Source organism: Symsagittifera roscoffensis, chromosome 2 (genome assembly GCF_963678635.1).
Source record: "Symsagittifera roscoffensis chromosome 2, txSymRosc1.1, whole genome shotgun sequence".
NCBI lineage: Eukaryota > Metazoa > Xenacoelomorpha > Acoela > Convolutidae > Symsagittifera > Symsagittifera roscoffensis.
In genome coordinates, this window is record NC_087063.1 from 43,195,137 (window position 1) to 43,217,916 (window position 22,780).

Consider the following 22,780-nt stretch of genomic DNA (forward strand, 5'->3'; position numbering starts at 1 on the left):
GCGCGGATTAATTATCTGTCAATTTTGGAAATCTCATTACTGCTTAGCTCAAAAAGTTATCATGATATTTTTTTTTTCAGATTGAACTCAAGGTATCAATAATTTTCAGATAAAAAAAACTGGTCACAAGCGGTTAATTGAAACGAAACATTTAAAATAGTCCGAAACAAACAATGCACCAATTTTCCGGCAAGTTTTTGAAATTTGAGCAAAAATTACACCAAGAACAGTTACTCGTTTTCTCTTTCAAAGTCAGATACCCACAATTTTTACAGAAGATAGTTTTTTTCTAATTTAAATCAGTAATTAAAAAATGTCACGGAACAATTTTTTCAAACAGCTGTGATTTTACCAATTTTTGGAATTATTGACATTTTCATTGATGATTTTTATGCAAACTTAGTTTTCCAATAGACGTTTTTTTCATGAAAGAATTGGTCCAGTCAGGAATTAGTCTAACACATACTGAAAACTGAAAAGATCAATTAGTTTAAGAAAAAAAACGTCCACTAAAAAGTTCGATTTGTATAAATTACCAAATAAAATGTCATTATGTCCAAAAACTCGTAATATCACAACCATTATATCAGAATAATTGTTCACTTGCATGTTTGATTTAATAATTTATTACAGAAAAATCATTTTTCAAACTATTTTTGAGAGGTCTGAATTCACAAGAATTGGTATAGTAAAAAACACTAGTTTTTCGTTCCGGAGAAAATGTTTTTTGAAGAAAATGAAGAAAATGCAAGCTCTGGTCTCGAGTGTTTTTTTTTGTTCCCACTATCAAATAAAATGAGCAATATATAAATGGTCGGGGTGATTTTTTTTTTATTTCAGACTAGTTTTCAAAGATTTTTTTTCGAGGGATTAATCCCTGGATCTTCGTGGACCCCGCCAAGGTCTCATACAATATATGTTACCCTGACACAAGTCTAACTGAACTGCTCGTTTCAAAGTTTGATGCCCAAAGTGTAACGCGCATGATTTACGCGTGGCGATTTTTCTCGCACTACAAATCTTTCTAAATTGAGTTAAGGGAGGCTAATTGATCTTATTAATTCTTTGCATGACTCAAAATCTACCACTAAAAATTTGATTTTATCAGCCTACATTTCGTAAATAATCAGTGTTGAATTAAACAAAAACAATTTGAGACCTGTTAATGTGCAGTTGGAGCATTCAGGGCTTTGCCATAAAGCGAGCAGACTTGTTTTTATTCAGACCAATTTCCAATTGATTTAACCCTTTCGGGAGATCAATCATTGGATCTCCGTAGGCCCCGGTGAGAGCGCACACCACCTTATAAACCTGCCACGACTCCATCTAAACGGCTCATTCTCTAGTTTGATGCTGAAAACGTAACACGCATTATTTATGCGCGCGAATTAAACCGCACCACAATATCGCTTTAGTTTTAAATTAAATTGATGCAAGTTAATTGGCCTTAAGGATCCAAGCTCAAAAGAAACTTGGGATGTTGGTGCTTGGGATTTTAAAAAAATATATTTTAAAAGGTTATTTGTAAACTTGGGTGCTAGATCTTCGGGCTACGTGGACACCGGCTGCGGCGCTCACCACTATATTAACTTGACTGTCTGGTCAAATTAAACCAAGTGTTGCTAAACTGCTCGATTTATTATTGATAGTTTGTGAATATTTCATTTAAAAAACTGTTCGAGACAATTTAAAGGGCGATCGGAGCATTCAGGGCTTATTTTTGGTTTAGATTCAAACAGGAACCGGTCTTTGATGAACCTTCCTTATTTGGTGGGTTCAATTGTGGTATCAGTGCTGCTGTCTCTCGGCTGGACTGTGTCTCCCTTCGTAATGGGACACCCCAAGTACCAGATGGAGTTCAATGGCTACTTCTGGTCCATGGACTTCGCGGACAAACACCGACTCGGTAGGCCACAGCCCACTTTCTGCGAACTTTTAACCACCTGCAACAAAATACTCCTCGCTATAAAAGACAACTCGAAACAAAAGACAATTCGCATCAAAAGAGAACTCGCAGCAAAAAACAACTCTCAAATTTTCAGGAACGCTTCCAAAGTTTGAAAATTACTTTATAACGTAAGAATTTCGGCTTAAGGTCACAGGCAACGGCTCTGAATTTTGTATTAAGGCCTACTCTCTTCTCTGTTGGTAAGCTCGCAATATGTTGGCACGACTGCGGCGCTGAGTTTATTGCGAGTTGCCTTTTATAGCTCTTAACAAAATTATCAGACAACGTATTAAATTTCTGAAATAATTTTGAATAATAACTAAATCAAAATACAGTGCTGATTTAATTTATCCGGACAAAATGAACTAAATTTGAATTTTCACACAAGTTTCTCTCAATTTGGGTTAAGATTAAACAAAAAAAGAGGAGAACCAAAATTGCTTAAAATTTCATCAAAATTTATATGGTGCAATTTTTGTTCCGAAATTTTCAACCAAAATTTTTGATGAAATTCTACGCAATTTTTATTCTCTTCACTTTTTGTTTAATCTTAACCCAAATTGAGATAAATGCGTTTTAAAATTCAAGTTTTGTTCGTTTTGTTCGGATTATTTAAATCAGCACTCTACTTTTGTCGGCGCTTAATGTGTTTTTAGCTCTGAAAAATCACATGACAGATAGTTGTTGCATGAAAATGTTTTGTTAATTGTGCTCTTGAAAAAGGCAAAATGAAATTCTCCGAAAAAGCATTGCATTTCTCGATTGACAGTTCAAAAGCAGTTTTGAAAGTTTGCTTGCATTTTAAAGCCATTCCACTGTCTTAAGGTCAGAATTGTTTAAAAAATTAAGGTGTTGCCCGATAAATTTGTTAAAAGCTATAATGAGAGATGTCTTTTATTGTGAGTGACTTTTGTTGCGATTTATGGTATTACGACATTCTGGAGTGTAACCTATTCTCAGTTTTGCTTACCAAAGAGTTCTACTGTTGTTTTTTTTACAACCACGATAGCTATTTCTGGCTAAGCAGCCATAACATTTTTTGAACAGGAAGGGCGCTCATATTTTAAAAGCAGTTTTGAAAACATATTACCTTCAAAAACGGTTCCAAAAAAGTTTTTCTTATAATTGCTTGCGGTGCATCGAATCATTTTTGCCAATTTTGATCACTCTGAGCTAAGAAACTGCAATATTTGGATGACCGCAAAAACTTTCCAAAAATCCTTTTTTCAAAATTTTTTTTGATCATTCCAATTACATCTCAAAAATTAAAAGCAGTTTTCGATTTCAATAGAGCTTAAATTCGATGCTATTGAGAAAAACAGCGTTGAATCACTTTGAAAAACTTCCCACAAAAAACGTAGATTTGGTTTTTGTGCAGACAACTTTCGGTTCTTTAACTAACCATTTTTGACTATCCAACTTAGAACTGAAACTAATAAGCCAACAATAATTTGCCTGTGCCATTTTTCATGCGTTGAAAATACGCATTACCAGACGCAAAAAGTATCATTTCAAACTTTCTATAGCTTATCGGGCTTAAGAAAAAAGATTCAAATGTCAAAATTTTTTCACTGTTTCTCGATTATAATGTAAAAAAAAACTTTTTCACGGACTTTAAAAGGCATTCAAAACATTAAAGGTTTTGCCCTGATACAAGTAATTTTGTTTTCTAATCCCCGCAATCCATTTGTACAAAATTTTAGACTCCAGATGGGTAATTTGAAGAGCAGCCGTACATATAGTGATTCTTTTGTTTTTTAGAAAAACAAATGTCGCAATTTCGACCAACCCATTAGAATTAACCGAAATTAAAACTATAAGTTTTCTTTTAAGCTAATATTTCGTAAAGTTTGATCAGAACAAAGGTATAAAAATCGCTGGAAGATAGTAACAAAATTTTATTTCTTCAAAAAATATTTCCAAAAGTATGCTCTACTCGAACGTATGTGTCCTGAGTAGACATTTTTGAGTTTAAACTTTGAGCAAAAACAAAATTGAATTAATTTGAAAAATGTGTGACTTTGTTGCCAATTTGCCCGACTTGCGTTTCAGCAGCTGTGCGCGTAATTATATGGCGCCTATATTCTACTTATAACTTAAGGACAGTTGTTTACCGCAAATCATTCAACTTTGTTACATTCTGTTCGCATTCCAGTTAATCTTGTAGTTTTGTTCGGGTCAAACATATCACAAAATATCACCTGATGAGCACAAACTATAGTTTTACTTTCGATTAATCTAATGGGTTGGCCAAAATTGCGAGATTAGCGTTTGTTTTCTAGATCGAGAGTTATGATCTACCATCGGAAAGATAAGTGATTTGCAACAGTTTTGAAATCTATATGAAAAACAGCAAAACCGCTATATCTACGATAAAAACTTCGTCCTACAGCAAAACTATAAAAGTGGCATCAAGTTTCCCGACCTTGGGCGATAGTCGTAAATCGGGACTTTGATTGACTCTTCTGCATGCAGCGTGAACTGCGTCCAACCTCGGCACGACTGAGTAACATCGTTAGCGCAATAGTTTTTGGTCTAGACCTAAGCCGCGGACCTCGTACCGGGGAATGGAACCATTTTAGGATTTCTTTTGAGTTTTCTATGACTATTTGAAGAATGTTTGATTTTGAAGAGTTTTAGGACGAGCCTATATCATCCTGCTGCTGATTTTCGAATACTTGGTTCCGCTGCTCGCCATAGTCGGCATCTACGTGGCCATCCTCCACCGCATGATCAGACAGAGCCGCCAGACTGCCTCGCTTCTCAAGTAAGCCTCACTAAAACCCCTCAACTATGGCTCCGTAGATTTTTTCTCAAATTGGCCCAGCTGTTTTTGTTTAAGCATTAGCTCAGAATTGGCGCAAGTCCTAGGCACATTTTCCGATATTTTGCATTGATTCATTTGGTCAATTTGACCGACGCTGATTGAACAAATGCTTGATATTAGCCTGTATATTTGTTCCGACTTTCGAAGAAAGCGCAGAATAATTATGCTTAGGGTGGTTTTTATTCAGTCAATTTTTGACTTTTTAACCATTTTGAACAAATTTTTTACACTATCCGAAAAATATTGTTTTCCTGAGCTCAAAATTGGAAAGATGTTTTTTTTTCTGTGATCATTACATGTAAAGTTATAGGGTTTTATAAATTGCTTATGTGGGAAAATTACGGCGATATAGGGTGCCGGACATCAAGCCGACGGGACTTCATGAGTCGTAAAATGAGGGACTTCACGCCGAAATTTGTCTCATTAAGTAATAAAATATGATTATTTGAAAACTTTTTTGAAGAATTTCTCTATTTCATGATCTTTTTTCAGTAGTTATTGACGTTTTCATAAATGTTAAGCCTCCAAATGATGTTTAAAAAATAAAACACGGTTGAAGTGAATTTTGTTGTTTATAATTTATTTCAAAAACCGGTTGATATTATTAACGGATGCCAATCCTAAGTGATTCATTGTCACGAATAACGCTTATTATGGACTGGATTTGCCCAAATTTTTGAAAAGCAACGTTTTACAGATGAAAAAAAAAAGTGATTTGAGGTAAAGTTTAAAATTCGGTCTGAAGTCCCTTCGGCTTGAAGTCCCGTCGGCTTGTTGCCTTAGACCCCGAGATGTATTACGTTCTTCTAACATGCATAAGCGTCGGATCAATGCAATGCAAGTTGAATTGAGGCAAATCATTCGATCATATTTTCAAAATACAAGACGCTAGAAGCACCCTTTTGTAGCTTACATTAGTGTGTGTGAGGGGGTAAATTGAAATTGTTTTTTTTTTAAATTCAATTATTTCGTCAACTTTTCAACCAAAAAGCTTTTATATTGGCCTTTAAAAAGTAGTCGGAACATACAGATCATTGCCTGGATATACGAGCAGTCTTTTTAAATCAAACATTTGGCTGGACCAACGAATATTCATATGGTTCTTTCCGAGAGTATTTTTTTATTACGACTTCCGAAGAAAACAGAGTATTTATGCTCGGTGTGGTTCTTTCTATTCAGTCGCTTTTCAGCGCTTGAAATGACAGTTTGTAACAATAAAATTATACCGCATTAAACATATCAACTCAAAGTTCTGGGAGTTTGAAAATAGCCAATTTGGGCATGCTCTAGGCTAATTTATGCGCGCTCTGAAAATTCAGTTCATAATTTTGAAAGCCTAACGCGAATTATTGATGCGTGGAGAATTATCTCACATAACAAAATCGTTCCAAATTGAATTGGGCTGAACTAATCGGTCATATGAATTTCGTACTAATACTTTCACACTTGATCTTCGATATTGTCCAAAATTTATAGTTTTCCAAAAGTTTCTTATCAAAACCTTTCGAGACCAAATAAAGGGCAGTCGGAACATTCAAGGTTTTTCCCTGATGCACGAGCAGTCTTGTTTATGATCCCTAAATGCCTACGAAATTTGGATGGAAACTTTTCGAACTCATTGTTTTCGGTTTTTTTGAAGTTAAAATTGCAGTTTTAAATGTTAATCAATATTTAAATCCAACTTCGAAAGGAATAAATGTTTATATTTTTAATCCCTAATTTAAGTTTCAAAGACGTCATTTCCATAGTTTCTGGAAGTTGAAAGCGCCGATATAATTCCTTCGTTGCTCATTTCAAAGGGCGCCTTGATTTCTAAAAATTGTCGCCGTACTTTCCGCATTCGAGGTATTTTGCTGCTTTATTCTGACAATCTAGTTAAAAATTATCCTTTCGAATGCAGTCAAGAAACCTTTTTATGTAAATAAAGATGAGAACCTCATTTGCACCTCCTTGTATTATCTTGAGATTAAAGCTTAAAGATATTCGTGAACCAACTGTGAAACGCGCAGTCAAAATCCATTTAAAATCGTTTCCATAAAGAGTATACTTAACTAGTTTCTTCAATTAGATTTTTGAATTTGGAATGAAAGTAGCATCCATCATCACAATTAAAGGGTGATACTTTTACCATGTTTCTGTTGTGGGATATTTAAAGCAAAAAAACTGCGAATTGAATTTTTTTTTTGCGAAAGTTCAATTTTTTTGCGGGACATAGGAAGCAGTAACTGATGTATTTTTGAATCAGGTTATTTTTCCTTTTTCTACAGATTCTAACTTGATCTTTGTCTGCTTTGTCTGCTATCTGATCTAGCAAAGATTTTGATGTTAAAATTTCAAGGATTGTCAGTTTAACACTCAAAGGTGGACATTTATGCTAATCAGTCGAATTTGCCAAATTGAATATTCCAAGAATATGAATAGTTTAGTATTGCGTGAGATTATCACAGTCTATTTTCAGACCGCAGTCGTCCGTCTACAATCTGTTGGGCTAGTCTAATTTGCATTCAAGTCTCTGCTTAATGTAATTTTCTTTCATAATGCAACTTGCTTCATTTGATGCTTCCAAAATATGATAATGAGTGTGCTTTAACGAACCTAAGTTAAAATTCAAAAAGAGCCCAGATAGTTCCGACTGACCGAATTTCTACCATGTTTCTAAGAGAAAACACAAAAGACAAAATCTTTCAGCTGGTCTCTTCGAAGATTTAACTATTATCAACATTATCAGATATAACAATAATTTAAGTGTTATGCACTAACGGATTTGAGTCGTTCGCAAATGGAATGATAAACTCCAAAAAATCACTCATTTAGTTTAAACTTTATAGATTGTAAAATGAGGTAGCTGAAAAATATACTTTTTCAATACAGTATCACTGCTCCGACCATTACCAATAGTCTTTTTATTTTTCAGTTTTCAGACTACGATCATTTATCCATGATGGAACAAACGAGCTGTTCAGCTCTTTTCAGAGAAACTAGCGTGTAACGCAACTCCGGTACTTTAAACGGACTAGTGAACATGAAAGCTGCTTATACATAAATTATTTAAAAAAACTGCAAAATGCAATCGTAACAAAAAACGGGGAACCGAACAACGCTTTTGATTTCAAATTTTGAACGATAAAAATAATTTTGACTTGAATTTGTATAAACTAAAACGGTCAAATCTCTTAAAACTACAGATCTTCGTAGGCAAAACACTAAAATTTAAAAAAAATGAAACAATTTGAATTGCAAAATCATCTAATTCATAAACAGATTCATAATCAAGCATAATTCATTTTAAAAACTCAGACCCTTTTCTCTTCATTTAATTGTGAGTTTAAAGAAAAAAATGTTAGCTGAAAAACTAGAATGGGAGGCCACTGGTAGTAACCTGACATCACTCCGCCAAAGATTCGGTAGTTCCAAAATTTAAGAAGTATTTATTTGAAAAACAACACTTTTGAAAATTTCCAAAAAAGATAAAAACGTCATATCTAAAAAAGCAAAAGACATTGAAAAGTATTAATTGGGGCCTAGACAAACATCCTGAGAGTAATTCTTCAGAAAACTTCGCCATAGTGTTGAGTATTTTGAACTTGGATAATGAGTTAATTTAAATCTTAAGTTTTTTTGAAAAATTTTGAAAAAGCATAAGAAACGGCCTGTCCTAGAAAAAAAGATGATTTGAGCAGTAACCTTTGGAGGCAAAATTTACAACCCTGAGAGTACTTCGATGGCACCTGACTACAGGTTTGGCAAAATCAAATTTTGCGGAAGCTATGAAGTGGCTAAGTCTCCGCTTGTTGATTGAAAGTTTAGGGTTCAAGGCCCTTTGTTCTCTGTGTTCGTAGCCTGTGAGTGGCAACCTTCGTAGCCTGAGAGTGACAAAAATTGAAATTCTTAACTCTCTATTGTGAGATTCTACCACGGTACTCTCAGTCGTTGCACATAAAACTTAAATAAAATGTTTGAGATATGACGTTTTTATGATTTTTTCAGAAAATTTGAGAAAATTTAGATTTCAATAGTTCCACATCTCAAAACATAAAAATTTTTTAACAGTTAAATTTTATTTAAGTTTTATGTGCAACGAATGAGAGTACCCTGGTAGAATCTCACAATAGAGAGTTTAGAATTTCAATTTTTGTCACTCTCAGACTACGAAGGTTGCCACTCTCAGGCTACGAACACAGAGCACAAAGGGCCTTGAACCCTAAACTTTCAATCAACAAGCGGAGACTTAGCCACTTCATAGCTTCCGCAATTTTTTGACTTTTTTTTTGCAGTAGATGAATAAAATTGAGCTCCCAACCTGATAAAACGAGTGTTTTTACAATATTAAAACTTATCGTCGCTATTAAGTCTTTCTACAATATCAAGTATATCAACAATCTTAATCCATAGCGAAAAGTCACTGAAAACGTTTTAACTTAAAATTTTGGAGAATATAAAAAATTCAGTGTGAATGAAATGAGTCGTACTAACATACAACGACCAATTAGCTAGCCGCAATTCAACTTGGAACGATCGTTTGAACGGGGTATTTCGCCACGCTTAAATGATTCACGCTACGTTTTCAGCATTGTGAAAAAAATCTTCAAAGCACGCATAAATTAGTCCAAAGCATGGCAAATTAGCAATTTTCAAACTTCCAGAAATTTGCAAAAAATGATCGAAGTAAAAATACCCTTTTACATTTGATTTGAAGAAGTCAGTATTTTTAATAGGGTTTTAAAAAGTTTTTACACACAGACGATGAAAAAACTGGCGATTAAAAGCATGCAAAAAGATAGGTGGAAAATACTATATCTATCAAAATTAATAAGGCTAGTTTTGAAACAAAAACAAGCCAAGACAATAGAAATTGAATAAAGATTGGAAGATAATGTACTCATATGTAACAAAGCCAAAAATATCTTACCAGAAAGCCTCTAAGCCGAAAAAAAATCAACAAAACTTAGGACTAATGAAAAGTTAACAAGTGTCCGCCCTCTTAAACCACACAAATGCTAATTTTTTTCACTCACCGGAAGACCAATTGGAGACCACTATACCAATTTAATTAGGGCCCGGAACTTATCAAGCCAAAAAAAGCCGAAAAAAATGTCGCCATAAAAATTTTGAGCTATTAATTCTATAAGATTTTCAAGCAACTTGTGCTATTTCAAACCCAGGGTTTTTGCCGTCCCCAGCGTATTCGTTGCCTCCTCGCTAAGTTTGCCCGAGACGCGAAGAAATTTGAATTCATGAACTGAACCTAAAATTACCATTTGTTTGACCATTTACCATTTAATTTTGACAAAGTTATTTACGGGAAAAAGACAAGTACCCAATTGCAATGCCCTTGCTTGTCGCAAGGGTAGAAAACAACTACAATGCAAACTATATACAGCAAAAAATTCTAAGATGTAGCAACTAAGCCGACAAAATATGAGCATACACATAATAAGCCGCCAGTTTTTTGGCAACGGAATATTTCTCGTTTGAAAAAAAATGGCCCGTTCAGATTCGAACCCAGATTATAAAACAAACCTGGGTCACAGTCGAACCCAGATTCTGAATTCCGATTTGATAACACTTGGTAATCGCAAGCGTAAACAACTATTAAGATCGCCAAAAATTGACCACCCGAGCTCATAATCCGTCATTTTCTTCGAAAAAAATTGAAACAAAAATTATTATAATACATTTTTGTGCCTCAATATACCAGAAATATACGATGCTGGTCTCTCTACCAATCAAAGCTAAGATTATATTGAAACAATCTCTAGCATTACTTCTCCCCTTTGCCCTCTTCCCCTTGATTTGCGAAGTCTGTAACAGAAATATACTTGATCAAATTTGCGGATGCTTGTTTATAGGACTCGCAAGATCACTATTGTCTGTGCTCTGTCCACTGGAGCTTTCATAGCAGGCTGGACTCCCTATGCTCTCCTCACTATCATCTCATTCTTCGGCTACACCCCAGGTGAGTCACTGCCTTACTGACGATGACCTAGTGCAACATTCTATCTATGAAGTTGATGAAGCATGGAGCAAAGAATGAACTCCTAGGATTGATATTCCATAGAAAATCAGCGATGTAATAGCGCATAAATAGCAACTACTATCAATGAACTATATTTAAACTTATAGGAAGACTTGTCAACGGCTCTGACTTGTCAACTACACTGTTCAAACTCCAGAAAAAAACGGCAAAAACAAACAAGACTGCTCGTATCAGGGCGAAGCCCTGAATGTTCCGACTGCCTTTTAAGGTTTATGGAGCAGCAGTAATAACATAAAAAATTAAATGAAATAAAATAAAATGAAAAAAAAAATTTAATTTGAAACTTTTTATGAAAATTATCCCCCCACACGCCATATAAAGTACAAAAAGATAGATTTCGTTCCTTGTAACAAATCAATTATGGCAAATAAGCTTCGTTCAACCAATTTGGAACGATTTATAAGACGGATTAAATGTCCGCTTACGCGTTAATAGCGCGAATTATATCGCGCGTTAATTGTCCCAAATTGGTCAAAATGGCCAAAATGGCAATCTTTAAACCCTCATAACTTTACGAAAAATAATCACAGGTGAAATATCTTTTCAAATTTAAGCTCAAGACAACAATAGTTTTCGAATGACATAAAAAAATTCCGTCGAAAATGGCTAGTTAAAAAGTCGAAATTTGTCTGAAGAAAAAAAAAACCCACCCCGAGCACAAATATTCCGTTACTTTCGTATCGAAGGTCGGAACAATAATAATTGAATGAACGTGTTTGAAGCAAGAAAAAAGCCGAAAATATTAAAGGTGATGGCGCTGAAAATCAAAAAGGAAACGATTGGTCTCAATATTTCTTATTGAATTGTAAACGCCTACATTGAAATGCCTAACGTCCCGAAATTTTTTCTTGAAGTTTATCAAAGTAATGAAAAGTGCCGAGAACGTTTAAAACTATGCCGCTAAAATCAAAAGTAAATTTTTAGTGGAATTATTTTCTGAATCAAAAAGTGAATATAGCTTGAATGACTACGTGACTGATCAAATCAATTCAAAGCGCTAAACTAGTTTTTAACATCCTGATCACAGAACTTCGACCAAACAAATGGACGAACAGTTCAAAAAATGGCTCAAAAATGTTGCCAAATTAGCCCTTTTCAAGCCCTCGTAGTTAAAAAAATAAGATGGAAAAAGTAAAATGTCTAGTTAAAAAGTCGAATTTTGTCTGAAGACAAAAAAACCACCCCGAGCACAAATATTCCGTTACTTTCGTATCGAAAGTCAGAACAATAAAAAAGAGCAAGACTGCTTGTATCAGGGCAAAGCCCTGAAAAACGCGACTGCCTATAAAGGTCTAAAGTTTTCTAAAAATTGATGAAGTTTTCAAAAGCATTTTAAATTTTTTGAAAAGATTTGTTTAAAAATCATCGCACGCCGCATTCAGTCCAAAGTGCTAAATATCGCTCCTAATAACGTACCGTAGCAAGTATGACAACTAGCTTGCTTCAACCAACACTTCGAACGGTTTCTAAGATGGCTTAAATCTCGGCTTACGCATTAATAGTGCGAGATATATCGCGCGTTAAATGTCCCAAATTGGCCTTATAAGCAATCTTTAACAAATAATCTAAACAGTTGAAATATGCGCCATGCGCCCTTTTGCAACATTCTATCCATTGAGTGATAGTGAAACACTTGACAGTAACTAAGCGGATATCGCATCTGCTTTTAAAATGCTATTGAACAAATGCTATATAGCAACAGAATAAGAGAACACTTTTCACGAACTTCTCTATGGGTTGGAAAAAAGTGCACTTCGTAATATGACACTACGCACCGGTTGTGGAAGTTTTTCCAAAATTCCGAATGTTTGAAATTATTAATCATGTTTATGCTTGTGTTCGGATTTTTATCAGCAATCAGGTAATACAGATGCTTCGAACGGATCTAGGACAACAAGCCGACAGGATTGTGAGCCGAAGAGACTTCAGGCCCAACTTGAAATTTTACAGGCACCTCAAAACACTATTTTTTCACCTGTGAAAACTCCAGAATGTGTTATAAAAAGATCATGAAACTGTAAATTTATTGAAAACAGTCTTCTAATTAATCATAATTCATGACTTTTTGAGAAAATGTTCAACTTGAAGTTCCATATTTTACAATTTGGCTTGAAGTCCCGTCGGCTTGATGTCCGGCACCCGCTTTGAACACGTACTTTTACCATAGCAAAAGGATAAGTGAAACTCTTAACGAAACTTCTTACTTGCGTCTTGGATTGGAAAAAATTGTGCTTTTTAAAATGACACTACACTACGCGTGTGTAAATTTTGCCAGCGTTTCGAACACTTGAAAGCATTAATCAAGTTTATGTTTGTGTTTTTTTCAAACAATCAAGTAATGCATATGCTTCATTATTCACTGCTCAATCTCTCCAGAAACAGATTCAAAAAGATAAAAAGCACTAAGTTTTGTTTGGACAAACTGTTATTAATTTCAAACGAAGGAGAATCCGCAGGCCGTAAAACACGAGTTAGGGCAATTTACGGATTGACCATGTGCCTCAGTAGATACAAAATTAGGTCGAACCGCAATGAATATGGTCGATCGTTTGACAGATAGACTAAAAGGGTTCATACACTAACTCCCTAAATTGAGTGATACTAAAGAGCAAAACTGCTTTAATAAGGGCGGAAATCTGAAGCGTTTGAATGGTTTTTAATGTATCTACATATTTATGATTTGAAACGTTAAATTAAATTGATTAAATTCAGAAAATAAAAAAACTTCGACAACCTCCCCTAATTGGTGGTACGAAAATTGCCCAATGGCGCAGAAAAAATACCAGTGGCACAGGAAATTTCCCTGAGGCGCAGAAAAGTTATAAATTGCGCAGAAAACTAACCTGTGGCACTGAAAATTAACTTGAGACGCAGATTATTAATCTGAGGCGTAGAAAAATTAGCTGTTGTACAAAAAATGTACCTATGACGCAGACAGTTTACCTGTGGCGCAGAAAAAATACCAATTACGCAGTAAATTAACCTCTGGCACAGAAAAATTACTTGTGGCAAAAATTAGTAACCTGTTGCGTAGAACATTTACCTTTTGGACAGAAAATGTTCCTGTAACCAGGCAATTTTCCCAAGAGCAACGAAAATTTATCTGTGGCGCAGAAAATTACCAATCACAAACAAAACCTGTGGCACAGAAAATTTACTTGAGTCGAAGCTTTGTGATTTGTGGCGTAGAAAATTTACCTGTGGGACAAATAATGTGTTTGTGGCCCAGGCAATTTATCAGTGGCACAGGAAATCTATCAGTGGCGCAGAACAGTAACCAATCACACAGAAAAATAACCTCTGGCACCGAAAAATTACTTGCCGCGCAGATTATTAACTTGCGGCGCAGAAAATTTACCTGTCGAAAAGAAAATGTACCTGTGGCCAGACAATTTACCAGATGCGCAAAAATTTATCTATGGCTCAAAAAATTAACCACTGGCGCAAAACATTTACCTGAGGCGCAAAAAATTTACCAATTGCATAGAAATTTATGTCAAAATAGGGTCTTAGTGTTTGGGTAGAGCAATATTGTCAATCGAAAGGTCAGAATTTTTAAGAAAGGGCATCCAGCCTTTCGTAGGAGAGTCAGTAATGATAACGTTTTATCAGTAAAAATTAGTGTTACATAATTACCCATGGTTATGCTTCAGGACTGAACTTCGTGTTCGTTGCCAATGCTGCTGCTAAGCTGTCTTGTGTCTACAATTCCTCCATGTTCTGGGCATCAACGTACATGGGACGAGCAAGAGATAGTGGGGGCAATAAGGTATGCTCTGACCCCACAATAGAGATTTCTACAAAGGTAGGGACCCCTCGAGGTCCAGCGTTCCCAGAAGTCCGGCTTTGTCTTGTTCAAAGATTGTATCCCCTAAGTTCAAATTTGAAGCCCTTATAATTCTTCTGATGTCATAATTGAGGTTGAAAAAGATATCAATAGTCAAACTCAAAAAAATATATTTTAAGAGTGATTCACATGAAGATTTCCTGAAAAAATAAACACGACCTAAACGAGTGTCTTCAGTTCGTTCATTGACATTTAATTAGGAACACAAAGTTCTGAATTTTCTTGGAGTCAAATTTTAAAAAAACAAGACTGCTCGTATCAGGGCGAAGCTCTGAATGTTCCGATTGCCTATTAAGGTTTATGGAGCAGTAATAGCATTAAAAAATTAAAAGTAGTAAAACAAAATGAAAAATTTTTTTTTCTAAAATTTGAAATTTTTTATGAAAATCATCCCCCCACACGCCATATAAAGTACAAAAGGAGAGATTTCGCTACTTGTAACACATCAATTTTGGCAAATAAGCTTCGTTAAACCAATTTGGAACGATATCTAAGACGGATTAACTCTCCGCTTACGCGTTAATAGCGCGAAAAAATCGTTCGTTAATTGTCCCAAATTGGTCCAAATGGCAATCTTTAAAACCCAATAACTTTACGAAAAATGATCACAGGTGAAATATCTTTTCAAATTTGAACTCAGGACAACAATACCTTTACAATGATATAAAAAAATTCCGTCAAAAATGGCTAGTTAAAAAGTCGAAATTTGTCTGAAAAAAAAACCCACCCCGAGCACAAAGATTCCGTAACTTTCGTATCGAAAGTCGGAACAATAATTTCCTCGGATAACTGGATTTCTTCAAATGCTACAATGAGAAAGTGTTCAGCTTTTCTATGGCTAAATCATACGAGAGAGGGGAAGCAGATGCCCCACCCCATCAGGGATTCGAACCCCAGGCAAACAAAAGGGTCCTCCATTTGGTACTGTTTTAAGATATCCCTTTCTGCCATACCGATCCTAATTTTTCTAAAGGCGCCTTGGGCGCCAATATAAATTAATTTTGAGGGTATTTTTGCTCAAAACATTCAAAAAACAGCCTATAAACGCTTTTTTAGCCCATTTGATTTTTCAAAAAATTGCCTAAAATGGCGCATAAAAATTGGTCAAGATAGAGTTTTTATAGTGATTTGGGAGAGCTCGGAAAATCAATTTGGTCAACCTAAAATCTTGATTTTTTTTTTGCAAATCCGACCCCCCTCCTTAGAGACAATATTCTAGATCCTGTTCTGCGAAGCAATATAACTTTTTGTCAGCTTTATCTGACGATGTTTTCTTCTCAGGTGTTGCAAAACCTCGATTCGCCGGTAACACTTGTCGTTCCCATAGCCATAAATCAGGTAACTTCACAGAAAGCAACTAATTAAGAGTGGCACTAAAATTAACAGTGTGTTCTTCATGTCGAAGAAAGGGCTTAATTTATAACCCTAATAAAACTTCAGTCACAAATTTATCAAGATAATTTCAAGTCGTAAATTATGAAAAATGCCCGCTGGCACTGACTGAAAGGAAAACATTAAAAATATGCAGTTCAGAGAAATGCCGTTAAAAGTTTTTTTTATTAGTTTACGTTGTATACTTAGTCAGCAGGGATTGATTTAAAAAGCCAAAGCACATCTCAAAGTAAATCATTTAAATTGTCAGTAGAAATTGACTGTCATTCAAAAATTGTCGAACTGTTTAGTATCGGACTGTTTTTTCTTTCATTTTCATAATTTTCCGGAGTGTTTTGTATTGGCTGTTTTGAATGAGACTGTTTTGTACAGACACCGAAAATTCAAAGTTGGTTTCTAGGCTTGGACTATATCCAAAAAAAAGAAAAAAACGAAATAGTCTACGATAGTTACGTTCTGTGCACATAGAAACAAGAGAGAACCAGAATAACGTATCTTTATATATTTCAAGCTTGGTTTAGACTATTGCTGAAGAAAGCGTCACACTGTTCCAGGTCTGTATTACTTCATGTGCACTGGTGTGTTTGCAATTGGGCACCATTTGGATTGCAACTACTTTTGAGACTCTTGATAGCATGTTTTAACCGAGTGCCTAGATCATCAATAATTCTGCATCATCAATAAACACTTTGATGGACTGCCACTTGTGAAATAAGGAAGAAGCGTGATTAAATTAAGACAGATAATTGATTCTGAAAATTATATGACTAAAATGAAGCAGGAGAATCGCATGAACCCTTGAGTTCTTCAAAAGGATGAACAGTAAAATTGAAAATAATACAAGGTGGAAGGTACCCAAACTATTTTGGAAGAGTTGAAATTGGGTATTCTTGGTGACAGATTTTGCTATTTACCTATTATTTTATGTTATAACCATTCACAAGGAGTACAGCAAATGGATACGTTTGTTATTGAAACTCTACTTTGATTTTTTCCATAAGCTTAACACAGACGCGAAGCTGAGCTTCGCACCACTTGCGACACAAAAGAAGAAAGCCGCACAGTGGCAAATCAACACTGTGGCAAATCTGAGCTATGATTGAAGCTGTTAAGCATAAGCTTAACGCAGACGCGAAGCTGAGCTTCGCATCACTTGCGAAACAAACAAAAGTCTACAAAAGCCAAAAATTTTCAATTTGAAAGAAAACAAATTCCAACTGGAATCAAACTCCTGGACGTTGTCATCTCAAGCAACGATGTTATTGCAACTTGGACGAAAGCTGAAACTTGGAAAAAATTGTGCTACAAAAAAAACCCTTTTACATCTGAAAATAAATGTTTTACCACTACATCTAGTAACGCATTAACTCTAGGAACACTAACTCTAGGCATTAATCCAAGACACTGTTAAACGTGCAACGTGCTGAAAAAGGAGTTTTCAAAATTGGACATCAACCTATGAACAAAGTTGTTTATGGGAAAAAAAGTCTAGGACCTGATTGCATAAAATGTTTAAAAAAACTAGATCTATCAAAATGAATCAGGCTAGTTCAAAACAAAACGTGCCTCGACAGAAAACGTAAATAAGCATCGAAAGAAAATATACTATTGGCCGAAACCTATTAAGCCAGAAAAAACATAAAGCCAAAAAAATTCACAAACATTTGAGACTAACAAAAAGTTTTTTAGTCCCCCTCAACCTCAACACACACACAGCTCATCAAATGAAGCAGTATGAGGCCACTGAGCCGATATAATATAACCCGAAACCAGTTAAGTCGAAAAAAGGCAATTAGCAATAAAAAGCGGGAAAAAATTCAAAATAATTAAGACTAATAAAACGTTTTTAAGTCCCCCTCACCCTAAACAACACAAGCACACAATACTTTTGCGCTCGTCACTAAGCCAATATAAAGTAGGCTGAAACCTATAACGCCAAAAAAAGTAAATAAATTAACAAAAAAACCAAAAAAAGTTTCAGACTAATAAGAAACTATTAGTTCACCCTCACCCTCAAAACACATGCTCACGAAAAAAAAAGTTTTTTGCTCGTCGAACGATATAAGGCAAAATGAGGCCACAAAGCTGATGTAATATAGGCCGAAACCTATCAAATATAAAAAAAAATGAAATTTTTACAAATCGAGTTGGTAAAATTACAATCCATGGAAAAGATAATTTCCAATCGGAGAGATAATTTCGAATAAGACGCAAAATATATCGGTAGCTGTTCATTTGTTATCTACGGAAAAATGTCTAGTACCAGATTGCAATGCCCTTGCTTATAGCAAGGGTTAACAGAGAACTGGACTTTTTAACTGCAAATACCATCTATTCCTTAACATTCTTAGTGTGCCCAATAAAAATATGTCGTTTATATGACCGCCGTATTAATTTCTACCCTCAATACTTACTTCCATAAAAACTATGGTCAGGTTCATTGCCTCTGCAATTTGTCATTTTGCAGCGGTTTCTTGAAACTCCATTTTAAGGTTTCTTCGATCTCCTAAACAGATTTTTAAGTTGTATAACATCTCAGAGTTTGCCGGAAAAGAAACTGCAAATTGTCTTACTGGGTATTATTGCAAATTTTCAATTAGTTTACACGTTTAACAATTCAGATAAAAAAATCCGCTTTTGTTTTGCTGTAAAAATTGATTAATTGATTATGATGTTCAGAATATAGCAAACGGACAGTTGAAAACGTCTAATAAATCTGAATATTTTTTTTCAATGTTTTGCGTGCTTCAAACTTCGAATCAAGAAGGAAAATCCGCAGGGAAATCCACTTTTGGAACTTAAAGTTTTTTTCTTGTTTCGCGCTATTCGAAATTCTGTTACTGAAGAGCGTAATATGCCTTCACTTTGGCAAATGGATTTGAACTGAGCTTGAACTACGTTCTAACTTAACTAACTAATAAAAATCAAATTTCAAAATTGATTATTGCAAAAAAAAACTAGAAACAACTAAACGAACTAAAGAAGTGACAAATTACTTCGTTCATTAACACCTTGGCAAGGGAAGGAACTTAAGATTCAATGAAATTTGAACGCATTTCAAATCTAGACACAAGCTTCTGTTGGACAGAAACCCGAAAGAGAATACCACAAAGCGGCAGATAAAACTCTGAAAAAGCAACTTTGAAACCACGAGATAACAAAAAACACAAGAATATCCTTCATATCCTTCTGCTAGAATGAATAGCCTTCTGCTAAAGAATATCCTGCATATCCTTCTGCTAGAATGAATAGCCTTCTGCTAAAGACTGTTATACTTATTTGAAACTTAGGCCGAAAGTTAAATTGAAAAAATGAATCCTCCGAATTGTTCTTTTTGCAAAAATGTTGACTACTATTTAACTATAAACTATATTAAAAATCACGTCGGTAGGAAATACATACCACACCGCATTCAATTCAAAGTTCACCTGCACTTGCAAAAAATTTCCAACGGGAAAGAAATCTTGCGCCCGGTTGCAATACACTTGCTTATCACAAGGGTAATAATCTCCATTCGGTGAATTACTGACTTGAATGGATTACTGAATACTTAAGGACAACTGAACATAGATTGAGTTAACCAGCTTTAATAGCAATGAGGGCCGAAAAAGCACAGAAAACGTCTAAATGGGGAATTCATGCATTGTTTTTAGTTAGCATAAAACAAAGCTAGTATTATCTGAATACTTTATTTAGAATAACATGAAAACATGCAAGGATGATTCTTCGGATTGCAGCCGAAGATCAAGCAGAGGCAGGAGCCTTCGGCAATTCAGCAGCACTCCCCCATCCGCCATCTTCAAAGGCAACAGAACTGGAGAAACAGTCACCGACCACACCCAGAAACCCGACTATAGTCAGGCTCCACCTGCCGGACACCGAGATGTGAACCTATTTCCTCCAAAAAAGTCACCGACACGACTTGAAGTGCGCAAAAGTATACACCGAAGTGAACATGTCGATGAAAGTGTGACATCGAAGAAGTTGAATGATGTTCAACTTAAATTAGCAGAGCCGGAAAAAATGGAAGTTGAACCGCAATCCACGAAGAGACTTTCGGTTTTACCAGACGATACACGCAGTTCCTGTTGCAGCTCCGTTTGAACTTCGCATGAAAAGAATTTTCTTGTGTTCTCTCCCAATACATCTTTTAACATGCTCAAGTTTCAACTCATAATTAGGGGCCTGAACTAATAAATAACTTGCCTACCTGAATTTATTAAATGGCATGAACTTAGCGGGCTGAAATATTAATAAACAGGTATGGGGGCGAAATTAGTTAAAAAACAAAATACTTAATGACAACTTGTCAAAATATTCGTTCAGGTCAAAGTCACTTAAGTTTAGCAATAAATAAAAATATATTTTAAAGTAATTGATTGGTGTTCTTTGGTTTTTGTTAAGTTTAATTTGGGCGACAGTAAAAAACTCAGATGAAAGATAATTTATTTGCAATTTACCAGACATATCAGCTTCAAAACTTTGATTTGTATAGCAAAGGTGAAATTTATGTATGTTCAGAGCTGTAGAACTGCTGATCAATTTATAAATCCATGTTTCAGAATTAAACCAAACAAATTTATTATTTTAAAACTAAATTGCATTAGGTTTAAATATATAATGAATGTCTAATGTCCTTCTCCAATTTTTGTAAGACTTGCTGCTCAAATTAATTGTTGTCTCCATATTTTTCAACCAAGCTACTCGGTCAAACAGATCAATTTTTATGCTAACATCCTAAGATTCAGAAACGCAAATTTTTTTCGATTAACGCTTTTGGGGAGCAAAAAATTGGGAAATATTTTTTCGTCAAACAGTTTTCACAAACTGAAGTTACTCCTTAAACACAAGTAGACTTAAACAGAAACTTGAGCCGAGTAACTACTGAAAAATTTGAACAAATCAAAAAGCGGAGAAGATACTTCAAAAATTTACCGCAGTACTGAAATTTATATGTGTAACCAAAAATTGTTCTGACTATGAAACAAAATTCGGATACAAAATTGAACACTGCTTGTATCAGGGCGAGATATACTGCTCGAATAAATTTTCTTCGACCAATTTCAAATGGAAATTGATTTTTTAAAAATTTCCCATCCTATGTAGATTTAAAAGATACATTTTGCAACTACCAACCCTGAATTTGGACAAGACTGCTGGTATCAGGGCGCATCCTTGAATCTTCCAACTGCATTTTAAGGCCTATAGAGAAGTGGTTGCTTCAAAAAATATGATGAAATTTTTGAAGGAGAAAAAACTACAATTTTTTAAGGATTATTTTTGAAAATCATCACCCGACAAGCTATGTTAAGTACAATGTGATTCGCATATAACAAAGTATTAAATAGACAAAATAGAATGCCAAAATTGAAAATAGAACAATTTCTAAGGCGAATTAAATATCTGCTGACGCGTTAAGCCTCCGATTTACTTTAAGCCTCCGTTACATTTTACGCTTACTTACTTAGTACTTTATCGACAAAAAGTTGGGATCTGAGCTTCCCGTACGTGAATACATTTCATTAAAGGGTTACAAAAACAAACCAAAAATCCCGAACTGTAAAAACACAGCTCTCATAAGAACTCGTATTATCCCCCCTCTCCACAGCAGAAAGATACTTAATCTGAAAAACGGTTGTAAGCGGAGTGTTTACCCTTATTTCTAAGAAATTACTTACATCACTGTTAGAAATTATTAATAACATTTTAAGTTAAATTGCATGGTAAATAACTATGTTAAACAACTTCCCAACCCTGGTACTACCAATATCTCGCAAATCTCATCTTCTTGCAGTACTACTGCGTGAGCTGTCATTAAGACAACCACCTAGGACGAAAAAATCTTGAAAGCAAGTTTACCCTCAGATGAGCAAAAGCCTCATTAAACCAGAACAAATGCAATTGTTGGTAAATGCGCCAGAAAGCACTTAATACGTTCCCGCTCGGGTCTACTAAATCCCGCATAGGACCAAATCCCATTCGGACAAAATACCCCCAAGTACCAAATTCCCCTAAGACAAAATCCCCCCGTGTTTGTTTTAATATCCCCCCAAAATAGCATTAGGCAAAAAGGCAACTCGGAAAACTAAATTACACTTGGTCACCATAAATAGAATTAAGATTAAGGTAGAAGCATAAACAGAACTTAACCATAAATTGAAATTTATAAAGACAAATCAACAGCGAGAGCTTTTAAATATTCAATCTCGCCGAAAGTTCTATACGCCCAAAACAACTTCCTACCTCGCGTGAATTTTTTCTTTAAAGCAATTGCGCCAAAGTAAAAACATGCAATAATTGTTGTTTTTGGGTGGTTTTAATAAATTTCCAGATGTCTGGATTTGACATCTGTAAAATGGACGCAATTCCGCGGTGAAATCCTTCAAGAGCGTTGTTTGTTCTTGGAAGGTCGTCAATTGTACGAAAACAGACTTTCCACATGTTTTCGTGGAGTCTGGCTTGCCTTGGTGAGTGAAGCTTTTTGGTTTTCCCATCCTATAGAAGTATCCTCGAAGTAGCTTGTGATGTCCTCTGGGATCTGTTAGCTATGGCTCACGATTTTGTACCACTGCTCTACATGCAGTAGCGGTACTAAAGCAAGCGGAGCTAAGAGGCGTATGGTCTAGCTGACGTCTTTTTCCTCTAGATATTGAACGGCAAAACCGAAATCAAGTATCTTTCTGTGAATAGCCGGAGAAAAATGAAAGACACATCCTTTATTTCGGTTTC

General features: G+C 35.1%; 1 protein-coding gene across 1 annotated transcript; it reads left to right on the forward strand.

Annotated features, from left to right (window-relative positions):
* The first annotated feature begins 1,735 nt into the window (after positions 1–1,735).
* On the forward strand, positions 1,736–20,260 carry LOC134840460 (uncharacterized). Its single transcript, XM_063856268.1, has 5 exons — positions 1,736–1,906; positions 4,589–4,715; positions 10,625–10,731; positions 14,466–14,581; positions 19,748–20,260. Exons 1-5 carry the CDS (start codon positions 1,753–1,755, stop codon positions 20,153–20,155), a joined length of 912 nt encoding a protein of 303 aa, XP_063712338.1. The 5' UTR covers positions 1,736–1,752; the 3' UTR covers positions 20,156–20,260.
* The last annotated feature ends 2,520 nt before the right edge of the window (positions 20,261–22,780 follow it).

Bases quoted from the DNA above. Each gene is read 5' to 3' on its own strand.
- LOC134840460 (XM_063856268.1), top strand. From the start codon at position 1,753: ATGAACCTTCCTTATTTGGTGGGTTCAATTGTGGTATCAGTGCTGCTG. The intron at 10,732-14,465 runs GTGAGTCACTGC...GTTATGCTTCAG, and splicing joins ATTCTTCGGCTACACCCCAG to GACTGAACTTCGTGTTCGTT. The intron at 14,582-19,747 runs GTATGCTCTGAC...TACTTTATTTAG, and splicing joins GAGATAGTGGGGGCAATAAG to AATAACATGAAAACATGCAA.